A 17,159-nucleotide genomic window follows, 5' to 3' on the forward strand; every position below is an offset into this window, starting at 1 on the left:
GACTGTGTCCTTAGTACGCAGCATCATTGTACGCAAAATAGTACGCGGCATTATCTGGATATGTACGCAACAAAAGTTCGACATTCATCTTCTGCTACAGTTTCTGTCAAGACATCTACGCATACAGTTTGACGAATACGTTCGGTAAATCCAACAGAGTGCACTGCAACTGCCTCTGCGACGCAACGCTGAAAGGCAAACGCAGCGTTTCGTTGGAAATGAATGTAATTCTGGTGTACCAAAAATGCAATGACGCTGTCGGTGTGATCTAAGCGTCAAAAAGGCTTTGATCAGGTATTTTTCAATTAACATCATAGCAGTCTATATTGATGATATACTGTATGAGACTGAAAAAGGACTTTGGATTTGTTTGCATGGTCACAAAGCAAGTGTTCCTATTTGATAATGAAATGTCAGTAATTCTTGGTGAACTGTGCCTGTCCGTTCTTCAGACTACCTGTGGCCCTTCCCAAGACCCCTTTGTCCCATCTGGATCTACCTAGACGTGCTGTTCTCCACAGCATCCATCATGCACCTGTGCACCATTTCACTGGACCGCTATGTGGGCATCTGTAACCCCATCAAACACAGCCGCTCCAACTCCCTCTCCAAGGCCAAGGCTAAGATCGCCCTTGTCTGGAGCATCTCCATAGGTGAGTTCCTGCTGACATAGCTACTGGAAATAGAAGGAAAAAACCCCAGATCTAAATCATTTGCTCCCACGGTGTTGTCTGCGTGCGAGAGAGAGTGCGTCTAGAGAGATAGTGACTTACTTTGAAACCTTATTTTTCTTTCTCTACTGTCTGTCAAGAAGGAATACTTTTCTCTCACCTCTCCTGGGGCTCTCAAGGGGAGCCGTATGGCATCTTCATCCTGAGAGATGCTCTAAATGGTTGCCGACGGGACAGGATATCATGGTCTCGACGGCTCGAGGCTTCTTGGTTTTGCGGAAATCGTATAGCCAGGCAACCTGTGAGCCTGTCGACTTCATCAACAACAAAAAAACTCCAAACTATTTTCTCCGCCCTCGTGTCCTTTTTTGAAAGCCTCTGGTGGTTAATATGAATCACTATGATCCCCCCCCCCTCCTCTGATTTAATAACAAGACGTTTTGAGATAGATGTAGCTGTGTTTGTGCATTGGTTTAAATGTGCTATTCATTGTCTTGTCCCGTCCATCTCTCTCTCTCTCTCTCTCTCTGACAGTGATCTCCATGCCCATCCCCGTGATTGGCCTGTATGATGAGGGGAAGGTGTTCGTCAATGGGATCTGTGTACTGAACGAGCACAGGTTCGTCCTGATGGGCTCCTTCGTAGCCTTCTTCGTCCCTCTGGTCGTCATGGTGGTCAGCTACGGTTTGACCGTGCGTGTGCTGCAGTGCCAAGCCGCTGATTACCTGCATGGAGGCATGGCTTCGATCGACCGGCCTACCTTACTCGGCATCACCCCAAGGCTCCCTGCAGGGGACAGTCTTAGCCTCCTCACACAGGACCCTAGTCCCCAGGCCTTGCCAGCTGTTGCAGCCTCCAATATCTCTGTCTCTCAAGCCTCCTCGCAGCCCGTCTCTCCAGCGGGGAGGCAGGAGCCTGCGGGACCGGGCGGGAAACCTGCCGTGGCTCAATCAATCAAAAATGAGAGGAGAGCCTCCAAGGTCCTGGGTGTGGTGTTTTTCCTCTTCCTGATGATGTGGTGTCCGTTCTTCATCACCAACGTGCTGAGCGTGTTGTGTGAGGACTCTGTAATAAGCCTGTGCAATAAGCCTGTGTTGGCAGTGCACCTAAATGTCTTCGTTTGGGTGGGATATGCCTCCTCTGGTGTCAACCCACTTGTCTACACTCTATTCAACAGGACTTACAGACAGGCCTTCCACCGCTACCTACAGTGCATCTACCACAGCACCCCAGCCAACCCTGTCTTTCCTGTTTATACCGTCACTCCTATTCTCTGCGGGAAAGATGCCAACGGCTGTAACTGTAGCAGCCACAATGGGAATAATGGGGGCGTTAAAGGCAGAATGAGGTTGGAGAGAGAGGGAAAAGGTTCTGGGATGTTAGAGAAGTTGGTCAGTGTCCGCCCCACATCCGCTGAGCGTGTCAGCTGTGTCTGAACTAGCTAGCTGGCCTCCAGGCTCTCTCTCTCTACATGCAAAAACATTGTGGTGACAAAGCCGTTGCTTCATGTCTCTGCTTGGATTTCCCACCTCCGCTCCCTGTTCAAACACAGGAGATGTACTCATTGTCTCCCTGCCCGAACATGTAAATAAATATGAGATACGGAATAGTCTACAATGCTGCACAATGTGACTAAAGACATTGATACTGTATGTGTCAAACTTTAATATTTGCATTACATTTAGTGCGTAACAAGTGCATGCTCAGTGCGGTAATTGTAGTGAAATGTCCGTTAACTGCGCTGCTGTTTGCATCTCTCATTGACAGGGCTGTGAGAGGTCACAGATGGCATTACAGGAAAACAACCTGGTGTATCTCTCTAATCATAGAGCCACAGTGCCACCATGTGGGAATATAGAACACAGCACACAAACGTTTAACTTCTTACTAGGTCTTTTGTTTCTGCCTGGCTGATAGATTCAAGTGACAGTTGAAGGGGAAACGAATGTCCCATTGGACACGGACATGTTTCACTCCTCATTCCCAGAGGACTGTTACTATTTCCGGGTACATTTTTCCTGACAGATGAACATGATATGACCTGTGTTGTCTTTTTCCGCAGTTCTAACATGCAATATACATAGTGACGTTACTGTTACAGGATTCTGGAAGATTACCAATCCCTTCGAGGGTAGGGATAGAACAATGTTATTTTCTTATTTTGGGATCATGTTCTTATCAGACGATTGTCCGGCACTGACTCAATGTAAATGATCACTCACATGCTATTATTGTAGAAGATTTCAGATATACAATATTTTAATCAGTATTGTCTTCCAATTTCCATCATTAGTCTTGGGTATATGGTTGGTTTGCCCTTTACTAGAAACCATGTTAAGCGTGCAGCAACAAAGACTTAAAACATTTCAAAGGTCACCTCATTAGCATGAGAAATCAATAATAAACCATGTTGAAACACCCCTATCCTTTCATCAGAATACTTTTGCTTAAAGATTTAATGGTACAAATTTGCTTTCAGCCTCTTAGATACGGTATATTGCAATTGCCAATATAAAGAACTATATAGGTACAACTGTAAGAGCCATTGTTGATATACCTATGTATGACTTTTTACCCTTTTGCATTGTCATTAGTGGGTGAGATGTAAATGCAACAGTGAATGTTCATCCAAGCTTCTGGTTAATTCTGCACCGAGCTATGAATGAATAGGCTTCTTTCCACTTTAATAGGCCGTGCTACACAAACAAACACACACACACACTCACACACACACACACACTCACACACGCACTTCTCACCCTCGACAATAAGAGTCCCTTGTATTCCCCTTTCCCACAAATTCCACAGCATAGCACACTAGTACTGCCCCCCACCCTGATGCATTGGAACATGCGATTATCACATAGCCTGGCCTATGCATATTGGCTGAAGCCATATTGTCACATCTACAGTATGCCATTATGTTATGCGTCTGCTATTTGTTATTTGACAGATAAAGCATGTATGTCATTTTTGCGTATTAAATTGGTTTTTCGGTTCTGTGGGGTCTGGGCATCTTTGAAACACAGGGTGGTGGTCCGTATGAGCCCATGTACGCATGCGTCGTGGTTTCGCTGCTGCAGAGCGTTCGCGGTCGCGGAGGAAAAAGCCGACGCTGCCAAGGAAACACACATGCAGACATAAGGGAATCCAGATTTCAGCATCGTCGTCCATTCCCTTGACTTCGATAATTCATCGGTAGTGATGGTAGCGCGCAGCAACGCATTTGATCTAGAGATCTATTCCACGCGTCATGTCTAAATAGCTGCCAAATAATACAGGCAACGAGAGGAGGTAAAAAAAAGTAAAAAGGAAAGATAAACAACCAGTGGTAAGTAGATTTAGGTATCATTTTACCGTTCTTTAGATCGCTAGGATAGACAACATTATTATACATTGCACAATAAGTATTTTCAATTATATAATGTGTTTGTGTGTGGGGGAAAATAATTCTAAACAAGAAGAGAGGGGGTGCGGGTGACACCGGTTCTATTTATTATAATCTTACAATATCAGAAACGCTTGCACGAGAAAGAAAAATATATGTTTGTCTGACAGATATTGTACCTTGGAATTAGTGACATAGATTGGACGCTCTCACCACTCGAAATGCAATCAAGACACCCTTATCCTGGCCAATTCTAATCAATATATTGGTTTCCCTCTTCGCATTCACGATTATCCCGTTTTCAGCTGTACTTGAACACTGGTTAACTACTGTAGCCCTCTATACCTATGGTTGTAGCGAACACCTGTTCGGTTCCCTTTGCGTTACAAATCATATGCTTGTGCAGAAGCGGCAATGGTAGGATGTATGACGTAATCATCAGTCCAACTGCAGGAAATCACTGATGTCATCTCTTTTTAGTCAGTCAGATGTCCAATGAAGGATGACTACTAATTAAGTCATATGGATATTTTGGGGGGGAAAAGCAATCTGTACCTGCATGAGGCTGCAGGTGCAGTCACATATCCGCTCATCAATTACTATGGAGTTACAAAGAAATGAGGCTTACTAAACTAGGTTACTGTGAAACGACGTGAACACTACAGTAATGAATTGCTACAGAACATGATTCAGCCCCCAAAATGTCAACCTGCTGATTACACAGGTGTAACTGATGCACAAGTGCTACCCAAATGCACTATTTAAATAAAGTATACTGTATATCCTATGAGATGAGAAGTCCAAGTGTTCTGAGATTATTGGTCTCCTTTATAGCTCGGTTGGTAGACCACTTGTTAACGCCAGGTTAATGGGGTCAAATCCTGGGACCACCCATACGTAAAATGTATGCATGCATGACTGCACGTTATGTTGGATAACAGTGTCTGCTAAATGTCATGTATTATTATCAACTGACAACAGCGTTAACAGCAGTATCACTACTCTGAAATATCACCCCCATATTTGGGCATATTTCATCCATTTCTTATTAAAAGAGGCACATTTCTGCAACCAAGGGCTCAAACAGCTTGTAGGAAATAAATAGGTGGGGGGCCTCAGAGCTGATATGGAACACATTTTGGTTGGCCTTGGTAGTCTATGACCTTGTATGATTGACAGACAATTCTTGGTTGACTTGCTTTATTTGTCAACTCAAATGGTAGTTTGGCAATCTTGATTGATTTGGAATTACAAAGGGTAGGCCATGAAATGTGGTCTTAATTGCGGTGACAGTTTGCATCCTGTAATTCTTTTAAGCAATGGAGGATGCTTATGGTGTCATGACTTCGATGGACTCCATACAGTTCTTTGAGGATTCACTTCATTTCAGCAGCAGGAGAAACCTGTCAAGTTGGGTGTTGTGCTTGTATATTTGACTCAAATGCTTGTATATTTGTGCTGATCTTTACATATTCTAATAGCTCTTACCTCGTTTGAATAGATTCACCCACTGGCTATGGTTGAACTGCTAGAGGGAGGAATGCAGTAGATCATTGAGTGTCTTCTATCTTGTTCTGAACATAGATTATGTAAAAGGGAGCCTGGAGCCAGTGTCATGCTAGCAGCACTGTGGAAGTGTTGCTATGGTTTCCACTCATTAATCCGTTTTCTTCCCATGACTGTGCGAAGGCTGTTGAGACTGTGGCGGCATGCTATACTGGCTCCAGTAGAGAAGACAAGAATGAGAGATGAGAGAAAAGACACACAACTTGACGTTTCGGAATCAATGGTAGCATTTAGCCAGATTCTGAGAGCCACTCTTAGTTTGAATAGTGAGAAACTCCAACAAGAACGGGGCATTGTGAGCGATGGAAAGGATGGCAAAAAATGCGGAAGAGGGTAGTGGTTAGCAGATGCCAGCAACAGACTGGAGGCCAATAGATTTTTGAGGGGACAGAAGTGTTTGGGTGTGAAAGTAATCATTCATGAAGAATTAACAAACAAAGTAGAACAGAAAGTTCACTCATTCATATTTGAAGAATAAGCTATGTCAGTAAATAAATAAGCATTTGGAAGGTGGAGTCTCAGCGGTCTCAGCAATGGGAGCGAGTCATGTATAAATGATCCAAGGGATAGTTCACCCAGATAGTTAATGTACAGTTGAAGTCTGAAGTTTACATTCACTTCGGTTGGTGTCATTAAAACTCGTTTTTCAACCACTCCACAAATGACTTGTTAACAAATTATAGTTTTGGCAAGTCAGTTAGGACATCTACTTTGTGCATGACACAAGTCATTTTTCCAACAATAGTTTACAGACAGATTATTTCACTTATAATTCACTGTATCACAATTACAGTGGGTCAGAAGTTTACATACACTAATTTGACTGTGCCTTTAAACAGCTTGGAAAATTCCAGAAAATGATGTCATGGCTTTAGAAGCTTCTGCTAGGCTAATTAACATCATTTGAGTCAATTGGAGGTGTATCTGTGAATGTATTTCAAGGCCTACCTTCAAACTCAGTGCCTCTTTGCTTGACATCATGGGAAAATCAAAAGAAATCAGCCAAGACCTCAGAAAAAAAATTGTAGACCTCCACAAGTCTGGTTCATCCTTGGGAGCAATTTCCAAACGTCTGAAGGTACCACATTCATCTCTACAAACAATAGTATGCAACTATAAACACCATGGGACCACGCAGCTGTCATATCGCTCAGGAAGGAGACGCGTTCTGTCTCCTAGAGATGAACGTACTTTGGTGCGAAAAGTGCAATTCAATCCCAGAACAACAGCAAGGGACCTTGTGAAGATACTGGAGGAAATGGGTACAAAGTATCTATATCCACTGTAAAACGAGTCCTATATCGACATAACCTGAAAGGCCACTCAGCAAGGAAGAAGCCACTGCTCCAAAACCGCCATAAAAAAGCCAGACTACGGTTTGCAACTGCACATGGGGACAAATATCATACTTTTTGGAGAAATGTCCTCTGGTCTGATGAAACAAAAATAGAACTGTTTGGCCATAATGATCATCGTTATGTTTGGAGGAGAAAGGGGGAGGCTTGCAAACTGAAGAACACCATCCCAACCATAAAGCATGGGGGTGGCAGCATCATGTTGCGGGGGTGCTTTGCTGCAGGAGGGACTGGTGCACTTCACAAAATAGATGGCATCATGAGGGAGCAAAATTATGTGGATATATTTAAGCAAAATCTCAAGACATCAGTCAGGAAGTTAAAGCTTGGTCACAAATGGGTCTTCCAAATGGACAATGACCCCAAGCATACTTCCAAAGTTGTAGCAAAATGGCTTAAGGACAACAAAGTCAAGGTATTGGAGTGGCCATCACAAAGCCCGGACCTCACCCTACAGAAAATATGTGGGCAGAACTGAAAAAGCATGTGCGAGCAAGGAGGCCTACAAACCTGACTCAGTTACACCAGCTCTGTCAGGAGGAATGGGCCAAAATTCACCCAACTTATTGTGGGAAGCTTGTGGAAGGTTACCCGAAACATTTGACCCAAGTTAAACTATTTGAAGGCAATACTACCAAATACTAATTGAGTGTATGTAAACTTCTGACCCACTGGGAATGTGATGAAAGAAATAAAAGCTGAAATAAATCATTCTCTCTATTCTGACATTTCACATTCTTAAAATAAATTGGTGATCCTAACTGACCTAAGACAGCAAATGTTTACTAGGATTAAATGTCAGGAATTGTGAAAAACTGAGTTTAAATGTATTTGGCTAAGGTGTACGCAAACTTCCGACTTCAACTGTACATATATATATATATATATATAACCAAGGAGCTGCAGAGCAGACATGCTAAAAGGCCATACCCCCGTCCTCCAGGAAGTATCATGAGCCCGTCTCTCTGTGATAGTTTCCGTGCATGAGGATGCGTTTCCCTGCTAGAGGTTCCCCTTGAGGTTGTTTACTTAAGTTTAGCTATTTCATCGTGCCAATTTATTGCAATTTTTGACAGCTGGAAAAAGGACTTTGTAGCCTTGGGGAACATCTTGGCCTATTTATTTGAAATAGGAGACTTATAATTAAAGCCTGACATTCCAAGATGATATGCTGATGTAGGAAAACGAATAATGTTCTTTGTCTTTCTGGTCCTATGTTTATATGTTTTGTGTATTCTTTTCTTTGTCATTTTGTCTGGTCCTATGTTTCTATTTGCAGTGGACTACAGTGTGTGTATGATTGCTTTGTTCTATTTCTCTCAAATGTACTTCTTCTCATCACATTGCAATGGGCAGCAGAGCATAAGGGAAGGTCCTTGGAGGTTGCCATGGTGATGGCCCCAGACTGTAGCTCTGATATAGTAGAGCCCCTTGCTGTTTGCATGCACACTACTCACCCCCCCCCACCCCCACCCCCACCCCACCCCACCCCCAATGCAATACACTTCCTTGTACACGATCACAGAATAGAGAAGATTTTGAAGCCCATAAATAGTCATCCATTGACATGAACAGAATAGCCTTCATTCGACAAGGTACATAGAGTACATTAGTACTATCTCACAAGCAAAATTTGTAAGCTTACTGTAGGTAAGTCTGTTTTTAGACTTCATATGCCCAAATGCCAAATGAAGATGAAAGCTCATTCTCATTGGATCCAAGCTCTTTGTCATTGGATATACTTACTGGGTTATTTCTGTTCTGCATATTTTTGCTATCATTTTTTTTTTTAGACCAGTGCTTGAAAGAGACACGACATGTAAAGGCCTATAAATACAGTGATTGAACGGAGAGAGATAGGAGACTTGTGAAAGAGGGACGTGAGCCAGAGGAAGAGAGGTCTCCTCCATTGTCTCCACTATAGGGACATGCTGAGCAGTAGGCAGTGGGTTGTGTAAAGGCATGCCAAGCGGTTGTGTAAAGGCATGCCAGCCTGCATTAGGGCTGTGTGGGGAGAGATTCAGGCTAGATGGCCACTACCCATTAGCCTGATGGGCTGAGCACAGAGTTCGTACCCCCACACACACACACACACTCCCTGTTACACACACACTCACTTTCACACACACTCACTGTCAATCACGCACTATCCATGGTGCAATAGGCCATGATACTGTCCTAATATTTCATTGGTTCTCTAGTCTGTGCCACCCGATCATTGAATCCTAATTTCCAGCCTTCCTTTCAAACATAGTAAGTACTACTATAATCACAGTGTCATACTAATGAAGTTATTACCTTTTATAAATGCTTTCTCTCAGCCTCTTTTGTTTGACAATACTAGGTCTTTGTCTGGCACACCTTTCGTTATTAGTCCATATGATTGCACCGTTGCTGTAGATGTTGTGATTTCCCTCTGTTGGTTGCTTACATGGTTTCTATCGAGTCTCTCCGTTCTCTCTCCCCCGCCTATTGACTCTTTCTTTATTCAGTGCCTCTGATTGAGGTGTCACACAACATGGCGTTCAATATAGATTGCTCCACTGAAGACTGAGTTGTATTGTTCTATAGCCGCAATGAATGTGCTAATTGGAGTGTTTTTTTTTAACCCTTCCTCCCTGGCTCTCTGTAGGTGAGTGTGCGAGTGTGTGTAGGGCGCAGCCGCCATGCCGCTGGTGAAGAGATGCATCGAGCCCAGGCACCTGTGCCGTGGAGCCGTGCCGGACGGGGTCACCAGCGAGCTGGAGTGTGTCACTAACAGCACCCTGGCAGCCATCATCAAACAGCTGGGGGGACTGAGTAAGTCTACACACCTGACTGACTGTCTGTCTGCTGACTGACTGACACTGACTGCTGAATGGAAATGAAATCTTAACCTAATTATTTCAGGCAGTATTTTTTTTAACACGTAATGTATGGGTTATTTTAATGGTACATTCTCATAGTTCCACTCTGACCCTGACCTCTGTTAATGCATGTTGTGTTTTTGTGAATCCAGGTCGACATGCAGAGGACATCTTCGGGGAGCTGTTCAACGAGGCCAACAGCTTCTACATGAGAATGAACAGCCTCCAGGAGAGAGTGGACCTGCTGGCTGTCAAAGTCACCCAGCTGGACTCCACTGTGGAGGAGGGTAGGTGGAGGCGGTGGGTGACAGGGGTTATGAGGGATGGGGGGATGGGGGGATGGGGGGGGTGTGGCAGAATCTGCTGAGGAAAGGGGACTGGTCATATAATATAGTACATGCTATAGCATGATGATACTCAGTCAAAGTTACAGCCCAGCATATGGTATGAGAGTGTGAATAAGCATCAAATTAAGAGCACCGTGCTAATTAGCGAAGTAAAACATACCGTTGCATAATGCAAGGGCTTCACCAGGGCTTAGTGCCCCACAGCTGAGCCACAGACTCACTGCTGCTGCAATCACCAATACATTGATTTCCATTATACAGCCTGGGATATGCTAAATACTGTATACAGTGCAGTCGGAAAGTATTCAGACCCCTTGACTTTTTCCACATTCTGTTATGTTACAGCCTTATTCTAAAATTGATTAAATTGTATTTTTTTCGTACACACACCATCCCATAATGAAAAACCAAAAGCTGTTTTTTTTTTTTTTTGCACTGAAATATTACATTTACATAAGTACTTCAGTACTTACTGAGTAAAGACTCAGTACTTTGTTGAAGCACCTTTGGTAGTGATTATAGAATGGAGTCTTGAGTATGACGCTACAAGCTTGGCACACCTGTATTTGGGGAGTTTCTCCCATTCAATTCTGCAGATCCTCTCAAACTCTGTCAGGTTGAATGGGGAGCGTCGCTGCACAGTTATTTTCAGGTCTCTCCAGAGATGTTCGATCGGATTCAAGTCCGGGCTCTGGCTGGGCCACTCAAGGACATTCTTGTGTTGTCTTGGCTGTGTGCTGAGGGTCGTTGTCCTGTTGGAAGGTGAACCTTCACCCCATTCTGAGGTCCTGAGTGCTCTGGAGCAGGTTTTCTCTGTTCATCTTTCCCTCGATCGAAGTCTCCCAGTCCCTGCTGCTGAAAAACATCCCCACAGCATGATGCTGCCATCACCATGCTTCACCGAACAGATGGTGCCAGGTTTACTCCAGACGTGACGCTTGGCATTCAGGCCAAATAGTTCAATCTTGGTTTTATCAGACCAGAGAATCTTGTTTCTCATGGTCTGAGAGTCTTTAGGTTTCTTTTGGCAAACTCCAAGCAAGCTGTCATTTGCCTTTTACTGAGGAGTGGCTTCCGTCTGGCCACTCTACCATAAAGGCCTGATTGGTGGAGTGCTGCAGAGATGGTTGTTCTTCTGGAAGGTTCTCCCATCTCCACAGAGGAACTCTGAATCTCTGTCAGAGTGACCATGGGGTCCTTGGTCACCTTCCTAACCATGGCCCTTCTCCCCCAATTGCTCAGTTTGGCCGGACAGACAGTTATAGGAAGAGTCTTGGTGGTTCCAAACTTCTTCCATTTAAGCATGATGGAGGCCACTGTGTTCTTGGGGACTTCAATGCTGCAGAAATGTTTTGGTACCCTTCCCCAGCTCTCTGCCTCGACACAATCCTGTCTCAGAGCTCTACAGACAATTCCTTGAACCTCATGGCTTGGTTTATGCTCTGACATGCACTGTCAATTGTGGGACCTTATATAGACAGGTGTGTGCCTTTCCAAATCATGTCCAATCAATTGAATTTATCACAGGTGGACTCCAATGAAGTTGTAGAAACATCTCAAGGATGATCAATGGAAACAGGATGCACCTGAGCTCAATTTCGAGTGTCATAGCAAAGTGTCTGAATACTTATGTAAATCAGGTATTTCTAAAAACCTGGTTTCACTTTGTCATTATGGAGTATTGTGTGTTGATTGATGAGGGCATTTTTTTTATTTCATCCATTTCAGAATAAGCCTCTAACGTAACAAAGTGTGGAAAAAGTCAAGGGGTCTGAATCCTTTCCGAATGCACTGTATGTATTCCATTTAGCATCTCTGCTTACCTTAATCATGACTCATGAGCCTCTGTTTGCGGTCCTATTAAATTGTGTTGAAGCATTGATCCACCACTAATGAATGTGGTTAGTTTTCATGGTATTGAACTTCTAAACTTCCTCATGCAAACTGGGTTGCCATGGCCATTCATAGCTGATAATGAGTCAGTGTTCGAGGGTTCATTCATTGTGTTCATTCTTGGCATTCTGGTCCCAGTTTCGCTGCAGGACATCAACATGAGGAAGGCCTTCAAGAGCTCCACCATCCAGGACCAGCAGGTGGTGTCCAGGAACTCCATCCTCAACCCTGTCATGGAGATGTACCATCGCTGTGACAAACCTCCACCCCTAAACATCCTCAGCCCCTACAGGTCAGCCCTCAACCAATCACATTACAACTTACTGAACCCCACTTTAGTCGTTGCATTTATCCTTAGGTACAGGATACAGAATTAAGCATTGGGGATGTGCAATTTATGTGTATTATAACATAGTTATATAATGTATCATATAAAAAGTGTAGGCGTCAATTGCATTGTCGAAGCACAGTCTCAGGTCAGGATGTGTTGTCATACAGGGATGACAAAAAGGATGGCCTTAAGTTCTACACAGACCCATCCTACTTCTTTAATCTGTGGAAGGAGAAGATGATCCAAGCAACAGAAAACAAGCGGAAGGAAAAGAGAAAGCAGAAGGCGGGTGACAAGGTGTGTGAGTTTGTTTGTGTGCTTTATGTGCGTCGATGACGAATCGCTACCCTCACACGTTGCTACGTTTCGCTGCAAGCTCTTTGCTGGCTCTTGGTATTTTTGGAGGGTATTTTATTAGGATACTCTTCCTGGGGTCCGCACCGAACATGAAACATGACATAATACATAACATTAATAGACAAGAACAGCTCTCTCTTATCCGCTATACTCTCATGACTGTCGGCTGTTTTTTCCCTCTCAGACCCGCTCTCCTTCCCTCCACCATTTGACATCAGGCCTGTCAGGATTAGCTCGTTGCTCCTTTTAGACTGTCTGTGCACAAGCGTCCTAAGCCTGGGGATGTGGCCGTGTGTTTAGACAGAGATAGAGGACGGGAAGGGAAGGAAAGGAAAGCGAGAAAGAGAGAGTGAGCGAGGGCTTAAGGGACGAGGGAGGGAGCAAGAGAGAAGACAGCGACATGGTTAGTAAATAGCCTTGTCATATGTGTTTAGCAAGATGAGAAACCTCTTACAAAAACACTACTAAGCTGTATAGCTAAAATCGACTTAATTAGAGGAAGCGTGCTCATTTATTTACTAAGAACTAAGACTAAGAAGGTCCATCACTAGTCTAAGGAACCGTAGCGGAATTGAAATGCATTTTATACATAATAAATTAGCACTTACATGTCCTGTTTATGGTTTATGTTTGTCCCATAATGATGGTAGTCGATGCTAGTTTTTTCCCATATGTAGGGTTTATACCGCATTCTGAGGGAATCCTCTGGCGCAGTCCATATCCCTGTATTTCGGCTGTAGTCACAGTCTTTTGTCATTTTCAGGAGCAGAAACAGGTGGAGGACCCCAGCCGGGAGGTGAAGAAGGTGAGGAAGGCCCGGAACCGTCGTCAGGAGTGGAACATGATGGCCTACGACAAGGAGTTCCGTCCAGACACCCGCCTCACGCCTTCACCCTACCATGGCATGTCCTCTGAGGGATCCCTCTCTCCAGACAGGTCAGCAGGGATGCACTGAATCAAATGCTCATCACAAAATGTAAATGTACAAAATCCGCTTTCTGCTGCCATCTACCTAAATGTTCGAAAGCCTCCATGTTCCTTAGAGGGATACTGCAAGATTTTAGAGATTTAGGTATGGAGATGTATAGAGAGCTCAACGTTGTATGTTTCTCAATGGCGCTGCCCGTCCGCTCACAGACGCCATAATGGAACAGATACGACGTTGTGACCTCTATACATCTCTATGCGACAGCTGGTCAGAGTGAGGATGTGAATAGAATCTTGTTTCTTATGATTATCAGTAAAATAAGCACATTTAGAAAATATCGATCACTATGTATAGCTTTGTAAGACTTTAAATGACCAACCACCAAGCTTTGGAGTAGTTAGAAGGTCTGTTTCCTTGCTTTTGAGAGGAGCTGGCTACTGTACTGACAGACTATCAGCAATTGCGCTAAGCTAACAATATGTTAACTTTAATAAAACTGCACCAGAGACATAAAAATCATATCATGAGTTCTTCTGACTCCGGGTAAGTAGAAAAAACGACCTAAATCTCGAAATATCCCTTTAACATGTAATATTCTACATTGTACTCACAGTATAATGTTTGAATACCAAGTTACTAGGTTTTTTTAGATGACAAATAAAGAAACGTGGATGTCCATTGACATGAGACGAGGCGTATATTGAACGTCTGTTGAAGATATCCCTTGCTCCTCATCAACCTCTATCTGTGGGTTAAATGTTCCAGGTCTGGTATGTCTGATGAACAGTCCTACCCTGCCAGCCCTAACCACCCACCCCAGGAGGGAGTTGTGCTGGGTCCTGATGGGAAGGAGCACCTAACAGGCCCCAACCAGACCCAGTCTCTGGACCGGGCCTACCGCCCCCCTGCTGCTGCTACCACTGCAGCTCAAGGCCGCCAGCATTCCCTGGGCCGCATGCAGCCCCACCACGGACCCACACCCGCGGACCCATCCCTGAACGGCCCCCGGCCCGCAGCTTCCAAAGAGGCCAGGTGTGTTACTCCTCTCGTCCCTCCTTCTGTGCCCATTTTTGCTATTTTATCTAAGCTGAATTCAAGTCTGAAAGCCTTTTCTATCTACAGTAAATGTCACAGGCATTTATCTGATCCAAACGTTAATGATGTAGTGCTGGAACGAGTGAGAAAGACTATGTCTGACTTGGTTGGTTTCCTGTCGTTGTTCCACAGCGGTCACCAGATGCCAGAGCACTTTATCCCTCCGGCCCCGCCCCCACCTCCTCCCCTCATCCCCTCAACCCAGACGGCCTTTGACAGCAAAACGGGGCCTCCCACCCTGGCCCCTGGCACCGTGGCCACCCTGTCCCGCCCCTACAGCCCCTCGCCCCCTCCGCCCCCACCCGCTGGATACGTCCCCTCTCCATCTCACCCTGTCACTGGGGGACCTCCTGTTGCCCCTCCTCCACCCCCACCTGGTGGGCCCCCAACATTCGCTCCCTCTCCAGCCCATGCCATGCACCCCTCTGGGGGAACACTGCCAAGGAAGGGCAAGGTGCTAGGCATCCCGATAAGTGACGCACGCAGCGACCTTCTGTCAGCCATCCGCAGAGGTGAGACCCTCCGGTTCACTAGGTGGAACGGCCAGGATTACACTACATGATCTGTCTAAATTACTGTACATGTAAAGCTACTATTCTAGTAACATATTTACTGTATGGAAAATGTATTTTGACAGTTTGTAGTAAGTATCATCTGTACAGTAGATGACCGTTGTGTTGTGTTCCTCAGGCATCCAGCTGAGGAAGGTGCAGGAGCAGCGTGAGCAGGAAGCCAAGAAGGAGCCAGTGGGGAACGACGTGGCCACCATCCTGTCCCGACGCATCGCAGTGGAGTACAGCGAATCAGACGAGGACTCGGAGCCTGAGGAGAACGAGTGGTCAGACTGAGAGGGAGCAGAGGGCTTAGGCTTACTTTACTTACCTACAGAGTGCTGCTATTCCAATAACAGGAAACACACACACCACACACACACAGTCATCGCACACTATGTCCCGATAGACCTCTTGTTAGAGAAAGTAGATGAGAAAGTAGATGAGGAGACGCTTACACAGTATGACAGTGTCCATTATCTAGTCAGATATGGGCTGAGAGGAAACCACAGTGGATCTGGGGCTTTCTGTTGAAAGCAAGCACAGCAAGCTTATACGTATATATATATATGTATAATATGATATAGTATAATATATTACTTATGGTCCGGTATAAAAGTGTTTCTTTCATGAGTCCTGATATTGTAGTTTGAATATTATTCGTGGTTTCAGTTTCAATGCATCTCCTCCACCTGTAAATGAGCCACACCAACGCCACAGATGTTGTTTTCTAGGTGAAGATGCGGCGGCATTCTTTCAACTCATCTAACTTGACGCACTGAAATATTTGCTCATTGGAAAGTATTATTTAGAGTCGTCTTCTATTCCGGCTGTGCCGTTTGTGATAACTGTGCATATGAAGACGATGTCACATCGAGTGTTAAATCAGGTGGGTGGATACATTTGGACATGTGATGATGTAGCCGTAACCGTATCGTCAACACAGCTTGTTGTTACCCGAGGGACGTTCCTTTTTATTTTGTCACTTTGTTCAATCGTTTACAGTGTTGTGGTTGAGTATTGATACCCTAACTGGCAGTGTTTTAACATCAGTTGTTGTTTTTTTGGTTTACGTCATTTGCAGGTTGACTAATGACTACTGTGTAAGACACACCCTAACATGGCAATTATTTAGGGGTTTATTTTCTCTATTGTACTTTGTGTGTGTGTGTGTGTGTGTCTGTGTGTGTGTGTGTGTGTGTGTCTGTGTGTGCGTGTGTGTGTGTGTGTGTGTGTCTGTGTGTGTGCGTGTGTCTGTGTGTGCGTGTCTGTGTGTGCGTGTGTGTGTGTCTGTGTGTGCGTGTCTGTGTGTGCGTGTGTGTGTGTCTGTGTGTGCGTGTCTGTGTGTGTGTGTGTGTGTGTGCGCGCGTGTGTCTGTGTGTGTCTGTGTGTGTCTGTGTGTGTGTGTGTGTGTGTGTCTGTGTGTGTGTCTGTGTGTGTGTGTGTGTGTGTGTGTGTGTGTGTGTCTGTGTGTGTGTGTGTGTGTGTGTGTGTGTCTGTGTGTGTGTCTGTGTGTGTGTGTGTGTGTCTGTGTGTGTCTGTGTGTGTCTGTGTGTGTGTGTGTGTGTGTGTGTGTGTGTGTGTGTGTGTCTGTGTGTGTGTGTGTGCGTGCGTCAGCGAAAGGGAATATCTCAATGCCTTGCTGTTTCCTTCTTTTCTGACTCACTTCTTTAACGTTGAAGGCCTGGAGAGATAGTATCTGATCGCTGGTGGGCTTGTCGTCCATTTTGACTAATGTTCTACTGGAGGAGATGACAGAGGGTTCACAGCAGTGTTTCAAACATATGTTCTATTAAGTCACGTGTTTGTACCACTACTGTGTTTTACAAAT

The 17,159-nt window shown here is 44.7% G+C and overlaps 2 protein-coding genes across 2 annotated transcripts in view; both read left to right on the forward strand.

Moving 5' to 3' along the window:
* The window catches only part of LOC115154864 (5-hydroxytryptamine receptor 2C-like), a 27,587-nt gene extending 23,919 nt beyond the window's left edge, over positions 1–3,668 (forward strand). The window contains exons 3-4 of the mRNA XM_029701531.1: positions 453–653; positions 1,206–3,668. Coding sequence (XP_029557391.1) covers positions 453–653; positions 1,206–2,107 — 1,103 coding nt within the window. The 3' untranslated portion in view covers positions 2,108–3,668. The remainder of the gene's footprint in view (positions 1–452; positions 654–1,205) is intronic.
* Positions 3,663–16,552, forward strand: LOC115154862 (wiskott-Aldrich syndrome protein family member 3). Its single transcript, XM_029701530.1, has 9 exons — positions 3,663–4,002; positions 9,613–9,779; positions 9,979–10,113; positions 12,205–12,358; positions 12,565–12,694; positions 13,518–13,690; positions 14,448–14,714; positions 14,910–15,289; positions 15,468–16,552. The coding sequence occupies exons 2-9, from the start codon at positions 9,647–9,649 to the stop codon at positions 15,623–15,625; spliced, it is 1,530 nt and encodes a 509-aa protein (XP_029557390.1). The 5' UTR covers positions 3,663–4,002; positions 9,613–9,646; the 3' UTR covers positions 15,626–16,552.
* Positions 16,553–17,159: the final 607 nt, after the last annotated feature.

The sequence above is a fragment of the Salmo trutta genome, chromosome 19 (genome assembly GCF_901001165.1).
Source record: "Salmo trutta chromosome 19, fSalTru1.1, whole genome shotgun sequence".
NCBI classification, from domain to species: Eukaryota; Metazoa; Chordata; class Actinopteri; order Salmoniformes; family Salmonidae; genus Salmo; species Salmo trutta.